The sequence below is a fragment of the Cyrtonyx montezumae genome, unplaced genomic scaffold (genome assembly GCF_038088225.1).
Source record: "Cyrtonyx montezumae isolate F1298 unplaced genomic scaffold, pur_monq_1.0 scaffold_4, whole genome shotgun sequence".
Taxonomy (NCBI): Eukaryota; Metazoa; Chordata; class Aves; order Galliformes; family Odontophoridae; genus Cyrtonyx; species Cyrtonyx montezumae.
Genome location: NW_027072045.1, coordinates 19,283,905 through 19,296,442, shown reverse-complemented (window position 1 = coordinate 19,296,442; position 12,538 = coordinate 19,283,905). Strand labels below are relative to the sequence as shown.

The 12,538-nt window shown below is 45.5% G+C and overlaps 1 protein-coding gene across 2 annotated transcripts in view; it reads right to left on the bottom strand.

Annotated features, from left to right (window-relative positions):
* Positions 1-12,538, bottom strand: part of ARMH3 (armadillo like helical domain containing 3) — a 107,835-nt gene that overhangs the window by 6,563 nt on the left and 88,734 nt on the right. For both annotated transcript variants that reach the window (XM_065746550.1, XM_065746551.1), the window contains one exon: positions 160-276. In XM_065746550.1, the coding sequence (XP_065602622.1) occupies positions 160-276 (117 nt within the window). The remainder of the gene's footprint in view (positions 1-159; positions 277-12,538) is intronic.

Genomic DNA, 12,538 nt, shown 5'->3' with positions numbered 1-12,538 from the left:
ATCAGACAACACACAGCATCTGTTTGGATTCGACCCGTTGCTCCACCTTTGGGTGCAGCCCCCAGTGGAGTAATTGGGCTGTTCAGCTATATCCCGAATGTCCCTGCTCAGACCGTAAGCAAAAGCTTCAGAAAAAGAGCCATTGATTCTGCAGCTTACCAGCTCTTTGAAGAAGGCAGCCTCCTTATGCTGCTCAGAGTAGCGCTCATACTGATCCAGTCCATCCTGCAGCTTCAGGGTCAGCGTGTCATAGTTGGAGCGCACCACTTCCAAAACCTGCCAAAGACAGTCAAACACAGCACAAGAATCAGCAGCTGCAGATGTCGTAACACAAGAGGAACAAGACTGTGGTAGATCACATCTCTGGCACCTGTTTTTGCAACATAAATGGCTTTAACAGTCAATATTTGGTACGTGACTAATGAAATGGAGGTGGGCACGAAAATATTCCCAGTGCCAGTAAGGAACAGCCCTCAAATTTACAGAATTTCTGCTTTCACAAGAAAAGCAGACGAGCCTCTAACTAAGGCAGCAGCAGTTGCCCAAATACAATTACATCACAGGAGATGTAGATACGATCTCATTAAGTTACCTCATTAAGGTAAGCTAATTACCACGTGCACACCCAAACATAACACGGTAGGCAACATGCAAACACAGGCTTGCCTGACCCCTAGCTCCTCACAGTGCTAGTTTTGCCAGCACATCACTTGCTTGCTAATTACAATTCACAATCTGCTTAAACGTTGGCTTCTACAGTGGCTCAGGTCACCCTCCATTCTGAGCACTGCCCTTCTCTGCCAATGGGAACAAACTTGACAGACATTAAGGTAAAGCCAAGTCCGTAATGAATTGTGGTATTAAGAACAAGTGGAGCTGCACATCCAGGTTTTGCTGCCCAGGAGATACCTTTTTGTTGCCCGCAGTTGCTGCAGCCAAATCACTCTGCTTACATTGCTGCCTTACTCTGCACACAGCACTGCAAATTTGTAATTACATGTCTCTGCCCTAACAAACTATTTGCTCTCCTATCTAGGGGACATCAAGAGGGACTCCCACAATACTTCTTGGCTTCAAAGCACTGCCTGGACAAATTCATTCCTCAAAGCATTTGTGAGATGGTAAGTGACAATGATCTTCCTACCAGGAACCATGTAGTGTGTACTCCTGGGTAAAACGTATGCTTGAAACAGTTCTCTTAGACACAGGACTTCCTTTCCAAGGCTGTTATCATTTGATCTCAGAGCTAAACAGAAGCATAGAATATCAACATGTGAAGTTTGCACTACAGGAGCTTACATGCAAGCAGAAGAACGATACAGGGTGAAAAGAAGAGTACCCTGTGCCACACGAGCTAGGAGCAGAGTCCCGCTAAGGCAGAACTCAAAGGACATCACCCAAATGAGGACTGGACATAAAAAAGGGGCTCGGAAGTGGTTGCCTGGTGAGACGGTCCCATGGTACTCTTTTCACAGCTCAACTGCCCTCCAGCACTCCAGAGACAAGTCAGAGAAAAGAGCCAGCGTTTTGTGAGGTTATTTAAGAACATCCTGTCAGCGTCCTGCTGCTGCAGCCACCTCTCTGGGAGCACTCATTCCCTAATTCTGTTTGTCAGCTCCACTAGCAAAGGAAGAACTCTGCAGTAACAGCCATCTTCAAATTCAGTCTGGCCCTGTTATTGCTGCGTGCAAAAGTTGGGAGAAAAATCACAGAGCCAAGAGCAATGACAGAAGACAGAAATCTAGGTAGAGGAATGATTTACTTTAGGTTATGACTATCCACCAGGGATAGAGATCAGAAGTATAATGCACCTTCTGAGCAACAAAGCATCCAGCAGCTGGCGTGAATCAGAGGGCTGTCCTCCCGTCACTTGGAGGAAGCCAAATTGACCAAGATTAGTAAGACACAGGGGAGATGCCCTGTCTGAAAGGTGAGGAGCAGTTCACTGGAGGCAGCAGTGAGCCTTGTAAGCAGCACCCTGTAAGTCAGCCCTCTTGTGCCACCTCTGAAAGGCAGCTCACAACTGTGTGTGCTGCTCCAATAGGACAGGGAAGAAGTAAGAGGCCCCAAGACCCTGCTGTGTTACTCACTCCTTTATCATGATCTCTGCTGTGAACTTGGGATCAGCTTATCCCTTTAGCTGTGTACAGTCATTGGTCTCCCTGCCTTATCTTCTTTTAATTATGAAATAGAACTTGAAAAGAAAGGGTAAGTTAAAAATAAACAGCTTCTCTTCACTGCCTGATAATTTCCCTTTCTTGCTGCTGCTGAGAAAAAAAATGCTACGTGGGATCTGAGATAAACCCACTCACAGATCATTTCACTTATACTCTGTAATGGATAGGAGCTGTTACTGAGATTAGGACCTGCCATCCTCAAGACAATTCCATCTGCTCTTTAAGATGCAGCTGCTAGACAGAAGAGAGGTTAAAGATTGCAGCAGAAGGTATTAAGAACATCTAATGTGAAGGTTTGAAAGGCATCAGCATTCTGTACAGATGACAAATACTCACATCCTCCGTGCGACAACATCCTGAGCTGGCATCCTTTGCCCTTTTTACACCTGTTTTGACTTCTGCTCAGGAAAACTACTGCAAGGATGCCCTTGTGCGTCGAGTGCACAAGACCTTTAACTATGCCTTTCTGTCAGTACAAAAGACATAGGAGAATTTAACTTTGAGATTGAACCATTTCTCTTTCAAGATCCTGCTCAACCTGGTTTCCCTAGAAGGCTCCACGGAAGAGTAGAAAACATCAGTTCAGAGTCATAGAATCATTAAGGTTGGAAAAGACCCCTAAGATCCTCTAGTCCAACTGTCATCACATCACCACCATGCCCTCAAACCACATCCCTCAGTCCACCCTTTTCCTAAACAACCCCAGGGAGGGTGCCCCCACCATCTCCCTGGGCAACCCGTGCAAATCCCACACTGCTCCTTTTGAGAAGAAACTTTTCCACACATCCAACCTGAACTTCCCCTGGCACAACCTAAGGCCGTTCCCTCTCATCCTATTGCTAGTTACCCGGGAGAGATGGTGAAGTACAAACAACTGAAGAGCATCTCATCCCCATCCCACCCAGGAGAACACAGTCAGCAGCAAAGCCAGAGGCACAACACACTTCAGTGACCAGTAACTTTTTAACCTGCAGAACCTTACATCATCTGCAGCTAGCTACACAGCACAGTGTAAAATTAGGTAATGCCAATTTGTGCCACCCAGCAGCAAACCTGGCAGTGTGCAGCTCTGAGAAGCAAGTACAAATAATGACAGAAGACGAGTGAAAATAGAAGGAAGAAGAAAGCAAGGTCTCTGCACAGTGTTTGGAATCAACATAGAAGATGACAAGAGTGTAATTGGCCAGCCATGCCAGAGCCTTGCTAGAGCCTCTCTGTACCTGTGAGATGGTCATTAGCTACCAGGGCACAAACGTGGTTGGAAAGGAACCAAGTGAATGACCCTGCATTAAGCAAAGACCAGAAAGCTCACAAGGATGGGCTCAGCAAGCCAATTCCTATCGGGCTAGCAAGGCCCTGCAGGATGAAGCTGTGTTTCTGTGCCAGCTGTCCCCACACTAGAGCATGGAGCATCCCTCAGCAATGCTACTGCCTGGATACAGTGTAGGGACCACAGAAAAACAAACAAACAAGCCTCCTGACCTCTCTAAAATGGCCCTAGAGTGACCATCACAGGGAATTAGCACAATCCCACCTCCAAAACACTGTGAGCACATCCTGCAGGCTGTCAGGCTCAGAGGAAAGAGGCTAAAAGAGACATTAGGGTTTCCTATTCCAGTAAAAGCCTGACGCCCATTTTATACTGGAATCCTCCAACTGGTTTCTTTCCTCCAGGTTTAGTACAAACCTTCCCCCCACATGGATCTGCACACACAACTCACGGTCCCTGAGCGTTTCTCTACAGAGAATCCAACTGAATAGCAACATTTCTCACTGCTAATGAAAAGGCTGCTGCCACCTGTTCTACAAAGAGGCTATTGCCTCTCCATAACGAAGTGCTAGATAATTGACATAAATTTTACAATACTATCTTCTAATTAATAAGAAAAATGATTTTTTTTTCCAAATGGTATCACACTTCTCAGAGAGCAACTTAAAAGTTGCTGACGCAGGCTGAAGTCTCTGCTAGAATTAATCCCCAGAAGTGCCAAAGATAAAGCAGATAACAAAATAATTAGAAGTTAAATAAAAACAAACACAACTGCCACATTTCCTAACAGACTCTGCCCAGTCCCCTGCTGTACTCAGCTCCTTCTCCCCTTCTGCAGAAGCCAAACTCAGAGGGGATCCACTCAGGCTGCCAGCACTACCCAGGTGTGCAGTAGCAGCTCCCCTTCTCCCACCCTGGGACAAGCAGCAGCACAGAGCTCTCTGCCCCGGCACTACCTTACCTTTGCAGCTGTTCTGGAGCTAAATTCAGTGCTGGTGCTCCAACATCACCCTTCACCCCCAAGCTGATCAAGCCATGAGTCTTAATTCCATGTTCATGAATGCTAAGAGGAAGAGGAGGAGGATGTTGCTATGACAGTCACAACTCAGATTTCTGTGTACAGCTCACATCCGTGGATGCAGAGTGGGTCTGATGAACACAGCAGGAAAGAAAGATCTGGGCACAAGATGCAAGCTGTCACACTATGCATATACAAGATATGCACCATGTTGCCATTTCTACTCCTGTGCCCCAGACCCCCTGCACCAGGCTCTACTCTGAGGTAGAAAAAAGGACTGTACTGGTGCAAGGACTAAGATACGAGTGGTCTGCTCAAGTTACTGGAGGGGGAGAGGTCTGCAGAGGCACATCCAGCTACCCAGGAGGAGAGGAGCTTGGGAGTTAGGTCTGTGAGTGTCAGTTTTGGTCCTTCACTGCTGGTGACCACACCCAGCTATAGCTGGTAGTTCTGTTGCATGCTGCAGCACGCTGGGCACAGCCAAACAAAACTCCCCATGTCCCAGATCCTTCCTGAGAGCCGCTTTCATCCATATGAACTTGCAGTACCGAAATCCAGGCCTTGCCACTGTCCTACACAAGGCAAAAGGTTTTGATAGTAGGTGAGAGAGTTTTTTGTATTTTACCCAGCATCATCAGGGAAGGACACTTCACACCCCCTTTTACTCATATCTCAGTACACAGCCATTCTGTTGGGCTCAGATTTTCTGCAGCTCAGACTTCAGTTCACTGATCATACAAAGACCTGCAATCTTTAGAGGCACAAGCCTAAAAAGTTGACAGTTTCCAACCATGGAGTGGGAGTGTTCCATGGCATTCTTTCCTCCTCTGCCCACCAGGTGCCTCTTTGAAGGATAAATAATTGATGAGCTGACTCAGAAACAACTGCTGCTCTCCCAAGGCTGCTAGCAGAAACTACATCCTGCTTTCGGACAAGAGTGATCTGCTCCAGAAAGGTTTCCAAATCACCACCTATCAGAAGCCGGAAGGTATTCAACTCTATTGGGATATTTCTGAAAGCCGTGAAAATTCAAGACTAGTTGGATCAGTGAGTCTTTTCCCACTGTTAAATAGTGTTGGATAAAAGCTATGGAGGATCTGATCTCATGAATACCCAAAGCCAAACCATCATCCAGCTCCACCAGGAGGGAGCTGCAAGTGCACAATGAAGCCCCTAAAAAACTCCTAAGGGACAAATCAAGAGGAAATCCAGGAGGAAAATGTGTCATTCATGGGAAGAAAATGGCTATGGTGTGTTTCTGCCATGAGGATGACCATCCATATACTGCACAATGCTGGCATTTCCAAAGCCCAGGCAGGTGAAAAGATCAGAAGTTCATGACACCAACTATCTTTAAGATTATCAATTCATAAAATAAACACCCTCTAAAGTAGACTTTCACAGATGGGAAGATCTGGCAGGAACTGGAGGAAGGGAAGCCCATAGACTTCCCTGCAGCTAGAAGCTTTGGGAGGAAGGCAGGCAGCAGACAGGATGATGGCAGGAGCATTAAACGCTGAGATAGATCGATCTGCTGTTTTGGAGTTACAGCCCATTTTGAAGTTGTGAACCCTTGTCTCCAGCTGGTGGCATTTATGAAAACATTCCTCACTGCTACGTATGCGAGAGCACTTGCAATTCTGCCAAGGCTCCAAATGCACTGCAGATAGCTATGGACTGGACCGTTAATTTTTTTATTTCCCCATTGTGCTCACAATTAACTTAAGTGCTGAAAAGCGATGGGCTGTTCCAAGAGAAGCTTTTATCTACCAGCTGCATTCTAGCACAGCAGTAAATCAACTGCTGTCACCAAAACAAGAGGAACCACATCCTTAAGCTCACTGTGTGCTACCTGTACAGCCTACCTGGCCCGCTAGCATTTTGCAAATGAATGCTGTGATCTGTGTACATTTGTCAGAGCTATCCTCTTTTCACAGAGGAAGATTTTGTGTCCCTCTCTAGAAAACAGCAACAGCTTTCCAACATTCCAGTTAACTGACCAATTAAGGTCAGCAACCCCGGTGCCCAAAACAAGATAAAAGTTTAGAACAGTTCCTAAGGATGTAAGCTGTGAGCTGCTGCTCCAGTCAAGCTGAGAAGCCAGGACACACGCAGCTGTTACAGAAATCAAAGACAGTTATAGGAACCTAAAAAACAGCAGCTGAAGATTTTAAGAAAAGGTCAGACATAAGACCTTTCTAGGCACAGCGGGCAGAAAGCATTCTGGCAAATTCTGAAATAGAAATACACAAGTCTGGGTTAGATTGCCTTGATGAGATGGTAACAGCACGCCTGGTGTGCACCAGCAGAAAAGGGGAAGAAAAAGAAGTTTGTTCCTAGTAAAGAAATTAAGATTTATCAGAAGACGGTTGGCTCAGGAGACAAGCTGCGCAAAAAATAAAATAAAGAAAAGCACCAACCTTATCATTCAATTTAACCTGAAAGACAGAAGCAAGCAGATTTAGAATGGCTTGGGTTGGAAGCTGACCACAAGCAGTAAACGAACAAGTCCATTTTAAGATGGGGAAAACCACAACTTTTAAAAGTAAGTCAGAAGTTCAGAGAGCCAAGATATCAGATAAGCATGTTTATCTCAACCCAGGAGTACTATTTTGATTCCAGTTCTCTCTTTCGTCCCACAATGGGGACAGTGAACAAATGGCTGTGTGGTGCTGAGCCACTGCTGGGTTAAAGCCTCACAGTATTTGCACTACTTTTGCAGTTGTTTTCCAAAATAAGGGCACTTGAATCGATGTTCAACATTCAAACCACGGGCTATAAAAGACTTATGAAGAGGCAACACAGCACTGCTTTGTTTCTGTTTTGATTTTTCATTCTCTAACACTTCCTAGCCCCCTGCTTGACTTCCTGGATGACTGTGGAGCCTTGAGCCAACGCTGACAGACTTAGAAGAACGATTCCCAGAGTCCTTCCCTGCATGGCAGTATCTAACAGACTTTCCTACAGCTTCAAAGCTCTAAGAGCCTTATAAGCTCAATCTGAAAAAATTCCCACTAAAGAAATCAGAACCAGTTTGTTAGCTACAAATAGCAGCTTTGCCCCTGGGGACAAAAACTGTTGTAGCAGGATGCTAGGCAAGTTAGCTAACAGGGAAAGGTGGGCACTGCACTGAAGTTGATGCGTTGACTCAATCCATATGGAAGTTTTAGCTATTAATGTCTTTGCAGGTCTGGAATTGGAACAGACAGCTGTAAAACTGCTGGATGATCCATGCAAACAGAAAATCCTGCCATTGCCAAATGTACACTCTACGGCTGCAGTTCCCAAACTGGTTTAAGTTGACCTAAGTGCAGGCTACCTAAGCTATAATACTGAGCCTATAATTCCTCCTTCAGACGAACTCACTTCCAAATTAAGGCATCCCAGTATGCAGCTTAGTGCATTTGGGACACAAGCACTGGAGGTGCTTAACGATGGGGTGTACCAGGCGTAGTTGAGAAGGGGCAAGGAAGAATAGACTATGTGTCTGTCCCCTAGGAACTGAGATTGCAACTATGTCAGCAATGAGATTCCTACAAAGGAGACAGAATCAAATCAGCCCCAATTGATTCCTTGTTCCTTGTATCCTACTCTAATGTCTACTGTGCAGCTAGGAAACAAGGAAAGAAAAACATGTCTGATGACAACAGAAAGAAGAGAACCAAATGATTTCTGATATGACGTGCTAAAAGAGAAGATCTTGTTGACATTTTAATTTGTTAAATTATCCCCTTCTGTACTGTTGGAATGTGTAATTCATTTCAAACTCAATCTGGGCAATGACCAGAGCTGAAACAGAATGATTGTGTTTACGCTTGGAAGCATTCATGGCCACCACAAAAAAGGTCTTTCGCCTGTAGAAAAAATACAATTAAAAAATCACAGAGCTGCTTAAAGTTGATTACTAAGTTAATTTGAAAAGAGCATTTGAAAGGCTAGCAAGACAGCTGGAAACACAAAGGCTGCTATCAAAGAGCATCACTTGCAAGGGCAGGCCCTGTGAGATGCTGAACTTAGTGGGCTGAGATGCTCCTTGACTGAAATGGAGATGTGGTGGAGGACAGTTGTCAGCAAGGTGAACCTGAGGGGGAGCAGAGATTTGGGCATGGACCATACACAGAAAACAGGTCAGATTTTTTAAAAATGAAACACCTGCTTGTCACTGCCCTTCTCAGGGAAAGAAGTGTGTGTGCATTCTCTGAAACAAACACAGAAGCTCTAAAAGTTGCTGACTCCCTGTTATTTCTAGCCATTTCTCCTTACACCTAACAGAAGTAATCAGGGCCAATAACTATGTCTCTAGAAGGATCCCTGCTCCTGTAAAGCAACACCTTGCAGTCCAAAGATAATTGGAGGACCAAAAAGGGTTCTGTGCTGGGAACTTTGTGTTTATCCCTGCAACATTTGTTCTTACAATCTTCAAACCTGCTGGCGCTTCAGCACCAGCTCTCTCACAATTCCAGTGCACCCAGCAGACACTTCAAGGCTCCACAGAGGACAAATGCTTTCAGGAGGTGTGGCTGAGAAGGGGCTGAAATGAGGCATCTCACCTCAGTGTCCATGCTACCTCTGCAGAGGTTTGGCTGCTGGGTGGACAGAAAGGACAGGAGACAAAGGGGAGGCTGATTGCTAATAGGCCAGATAAGATGATTGTGTTGGCTCTATGCCCACCTTTGATGCTCAAGGAAAAGGTGACTTGTGCTGGCACTGAAACCGTTCTCTCCTAAGGATGAGGAGGACAAAGCACACACTTCTACTGCAAAGCACCTTCGGCTGTAGAATCCTCAAGCTAAGCTGTTCAGCACACGCAGCAGCGAAGTGCAAAACTACCTGTCCTCTGAATCAAAATGCGCGAAGATGGGATGCATTTGTGCAGCACTACTGAAGGCTTAGCCAGGAGTGATACTGCTCTCACCTGGGGACAAAGAGTTGATCACCAAGGCTTCTCTCTTGATTTCTCCTTAGCCATATATCTGGATACATATCTCCAGGATCAGTAACAGAAATATCAACTCCACAGCAATTCCTGCAGTGCTCGGAGGACATCATTGTTCTACAGCCTAAAAACCCCTTTGTGAGGATTTAGTGCCAAGTGCCTCTTGGACATCAAACATTTTCAAAGCTATTAGCTCTGATGGGTTTTTGAATAAGGCTCAGGGAAGCCACTCGCTCGCTATTTCTCATAAGGAAAAGGTAGCTCTGACCTGGCAGGATAAAAATTGCTGAGAAGGAGGGGGAGGAAGAAAGCCCACACAGCCCACGTTCTCTGTGAGCAAGGAAATGAGATTTGATTTACTCCGTGGTTCTGGGGTGTGTTCAATTTCAGCTTGAATTTCTACTGCATAAAATTCAGCTTGGCTGCGCAATGTTCCCATTAGAGACTGTCCAAAGCAATGTATGGCAATACATGCAATGATCTTTGAAACTGAAGGTTCAAAGTGAATTATTTTTAAGCATATTTTTGCATATGCAACCCACAAACCTGTGTCTTCCAAGAAGTTGGAAGATGACAAAAAAAAGCAATTAGACACAGTGCATACATAGCTCCTTATTGTTGCCAATTAATCCATTTCTTCTGCTCATTGGTTAATTTCCTCTTACTACACAGCAGAGAAGGACTCTGGGACTGTTTTCCACGTTTCAAAGGGATTAGACAACACGCAGAAGTCACTCACTGAAAGGACTTAAGGGCTTCAGTTCAGGGATTAATAACTCAGCTGCTTTTTCTTCAGATTTTAAAACCACTAATTTGTATCGCATCAGCTCGTGGTTTTATTTGCACAACTATTTTTGTTTTAATGGGAATCTTAAATCCTGCTCCTCCCAAATTGCTGCCGCATTGCCCTCTTGATATTATTCTTGCATATGAAGTTTTGACTCTATTTAAAGAGGATTTCATGCTCACTTAGCAGATTTCTTAAGAAATTGCACCTTATGCTATTACAAGTGTGCTCATTCCTGCCTAACCAGGCACATCTGCTGTGCAGCCCACTGAGGAGCTCAGCATCAGCAGGGGCAGCTTGCATGGAAGCTTTGGAGCAAATACCTCTACATCTCCATCTTGCACATCAGAAAAGCTCTACAGGAGCTGAGTCCACACCTCTAAGGTGAGATAAAGCACATGGGTCTGTTATCACCTTGGGTTCACAGAGAAGACAGTGGTGTCATGTTCATCCCACTGAGCCAAGGGACAGCAGCTGAAGGGGTACACACTTCTGCATTTAATGGGCTCCTGATCTCACAGTTCTGAGCCCTGCATGGTGCTACAATTTAACTCCAATGCTTCTGTACTCTTGAGCTGTGTGAAGAAAATCCAAGCAAGTTGGCCAGCTGAGAAATGCAGGTACTAAAAAGCGCTGGATTTTGTTGTAAACATGCAGCAGTCAGACTATGGCAATACCCAGTTCCTTCCATATGCCTTTTAAGGACTGACTGGTGGCTGTGCCTGGAGCTCCAGTTTGGTGCGTGTTTATAAATGGTAATAAGTGGAGCTGTTCACTTGGTTTACTGCTTCTAGACGACAACTGCCAGCTACAATCAGCTCAGTCTGAGCAGGAGGGCAGGCCTGGCAGCAGCCACAGAATGCATCACAGCAGCCAGCGATGGCTGTGTATTGGGAAAGCTGTCACTGCTCTCCCTTCTCATCTCTCAGAAACACATCAAGGACACTAATTAACAGGGCATTCAAGGTATGCTAAGGATAAGAAGAAAGAAGGCCTCGTGGCCTTCTAAAGGCTAATCGGAAGATGACTTCAGGGGACCACTGAGCTTTTCCTGTCACATAAGTCTCCAGAACTGTCTGATACTCAGAAAAAATTCAAAGATCACAAGAGACGCAGAACTGAGAAAAACAGAAAGAAAGTGACCTACTTTATATTCTACCATCTCATGTTGAAGAAGCGAGGCCTATAAAATGCTGGAAGAGACACATGTAAAGGAATCCTCTCAAATACATTGCTGTTGCAGCACCACGATGGCACACAGCTCCCCACAGAAGAAATGAGGGCAGAGGAAAACCCAGGTCGAATAGGGTGGCAGAACAATAATTCAGTGCCCAGAGAAGAGAACAAACAGCAGGAGCTGCAGAGTATGAGAGGGCTGCGAGGTGAAATGCCACTCACCACTGCCCCAGGAGGCAGTGAAGCCTCTGCCAGAGCCGTACCTCAGCATCTAAGAGTCCAATCACCTCCTCCATGAGACAGCAACAGAGGATAGGTGTGATCTCAATCACGTTGTAGATCATTTCTGCAGCATCTGTTCTCACGTATACTCAGAGAAGGGGCAGAAGAAGCTGCAGCAGGCTGTGAGCACCTGGGCACAGCCATGTAAGAACACTGGCAATGAGGTGAGCACATCCCAGTTTGGATTTGCTTTGTAAGCCACAGCCCTCCTGAGAGCTGGAATGTACTGCTTTCTGTGAGAGCACAGGAGCATGGTATTCCTTCTGTTTTTAAAGAGGAATGCCATCAAAATAAAATACTCCTACTCCCCAAACAGATTTGCCTTGTGAAATATCTGGCATCATTCACTTTTTAAACAAAGAACAGCAGGATGGAAACAAGCAGCCGTTTTCCTTCAAGCATCTCAACCTGACCTTTTCCAAGAAAGCTCTCCCTGACTTTTGTAAGCTGAGGTCACACTGAGGTATGTACGAGTTTATGTACAAAGAGTGTACAATTACCTCCATCTTCAAACTATACTTCACTCAGGTGAAAGGCTTCTGGGCTAGGATGAAGGAGCAGGTGATGCCTCCAGCCAGCAAAGCAGCTGCAATGAGACCATGGGCTGCTGGTTTGACTTAACAGCGGAGATCCTGATGAGCAATTGGGGCAGGCTGGTCTGCAGCCCCACTACAGAGACCAACTTCTTTAGGTTTGCTATGACATGAACTGCCCAGCCCCAGCATTGCTGAGTCCTTCTTCTGAAACATCACCATGTTAAATAATGACAGACACACCTCAAGCAGTGCTGGAATATTATTCCTCTGGGCACTACTGAGAGTGGAAAGCTCAGCAAGAACTGGATGATGTGAAGCTGTCATCAGCTGACGGAATTAAGTTCACATCATGTTAA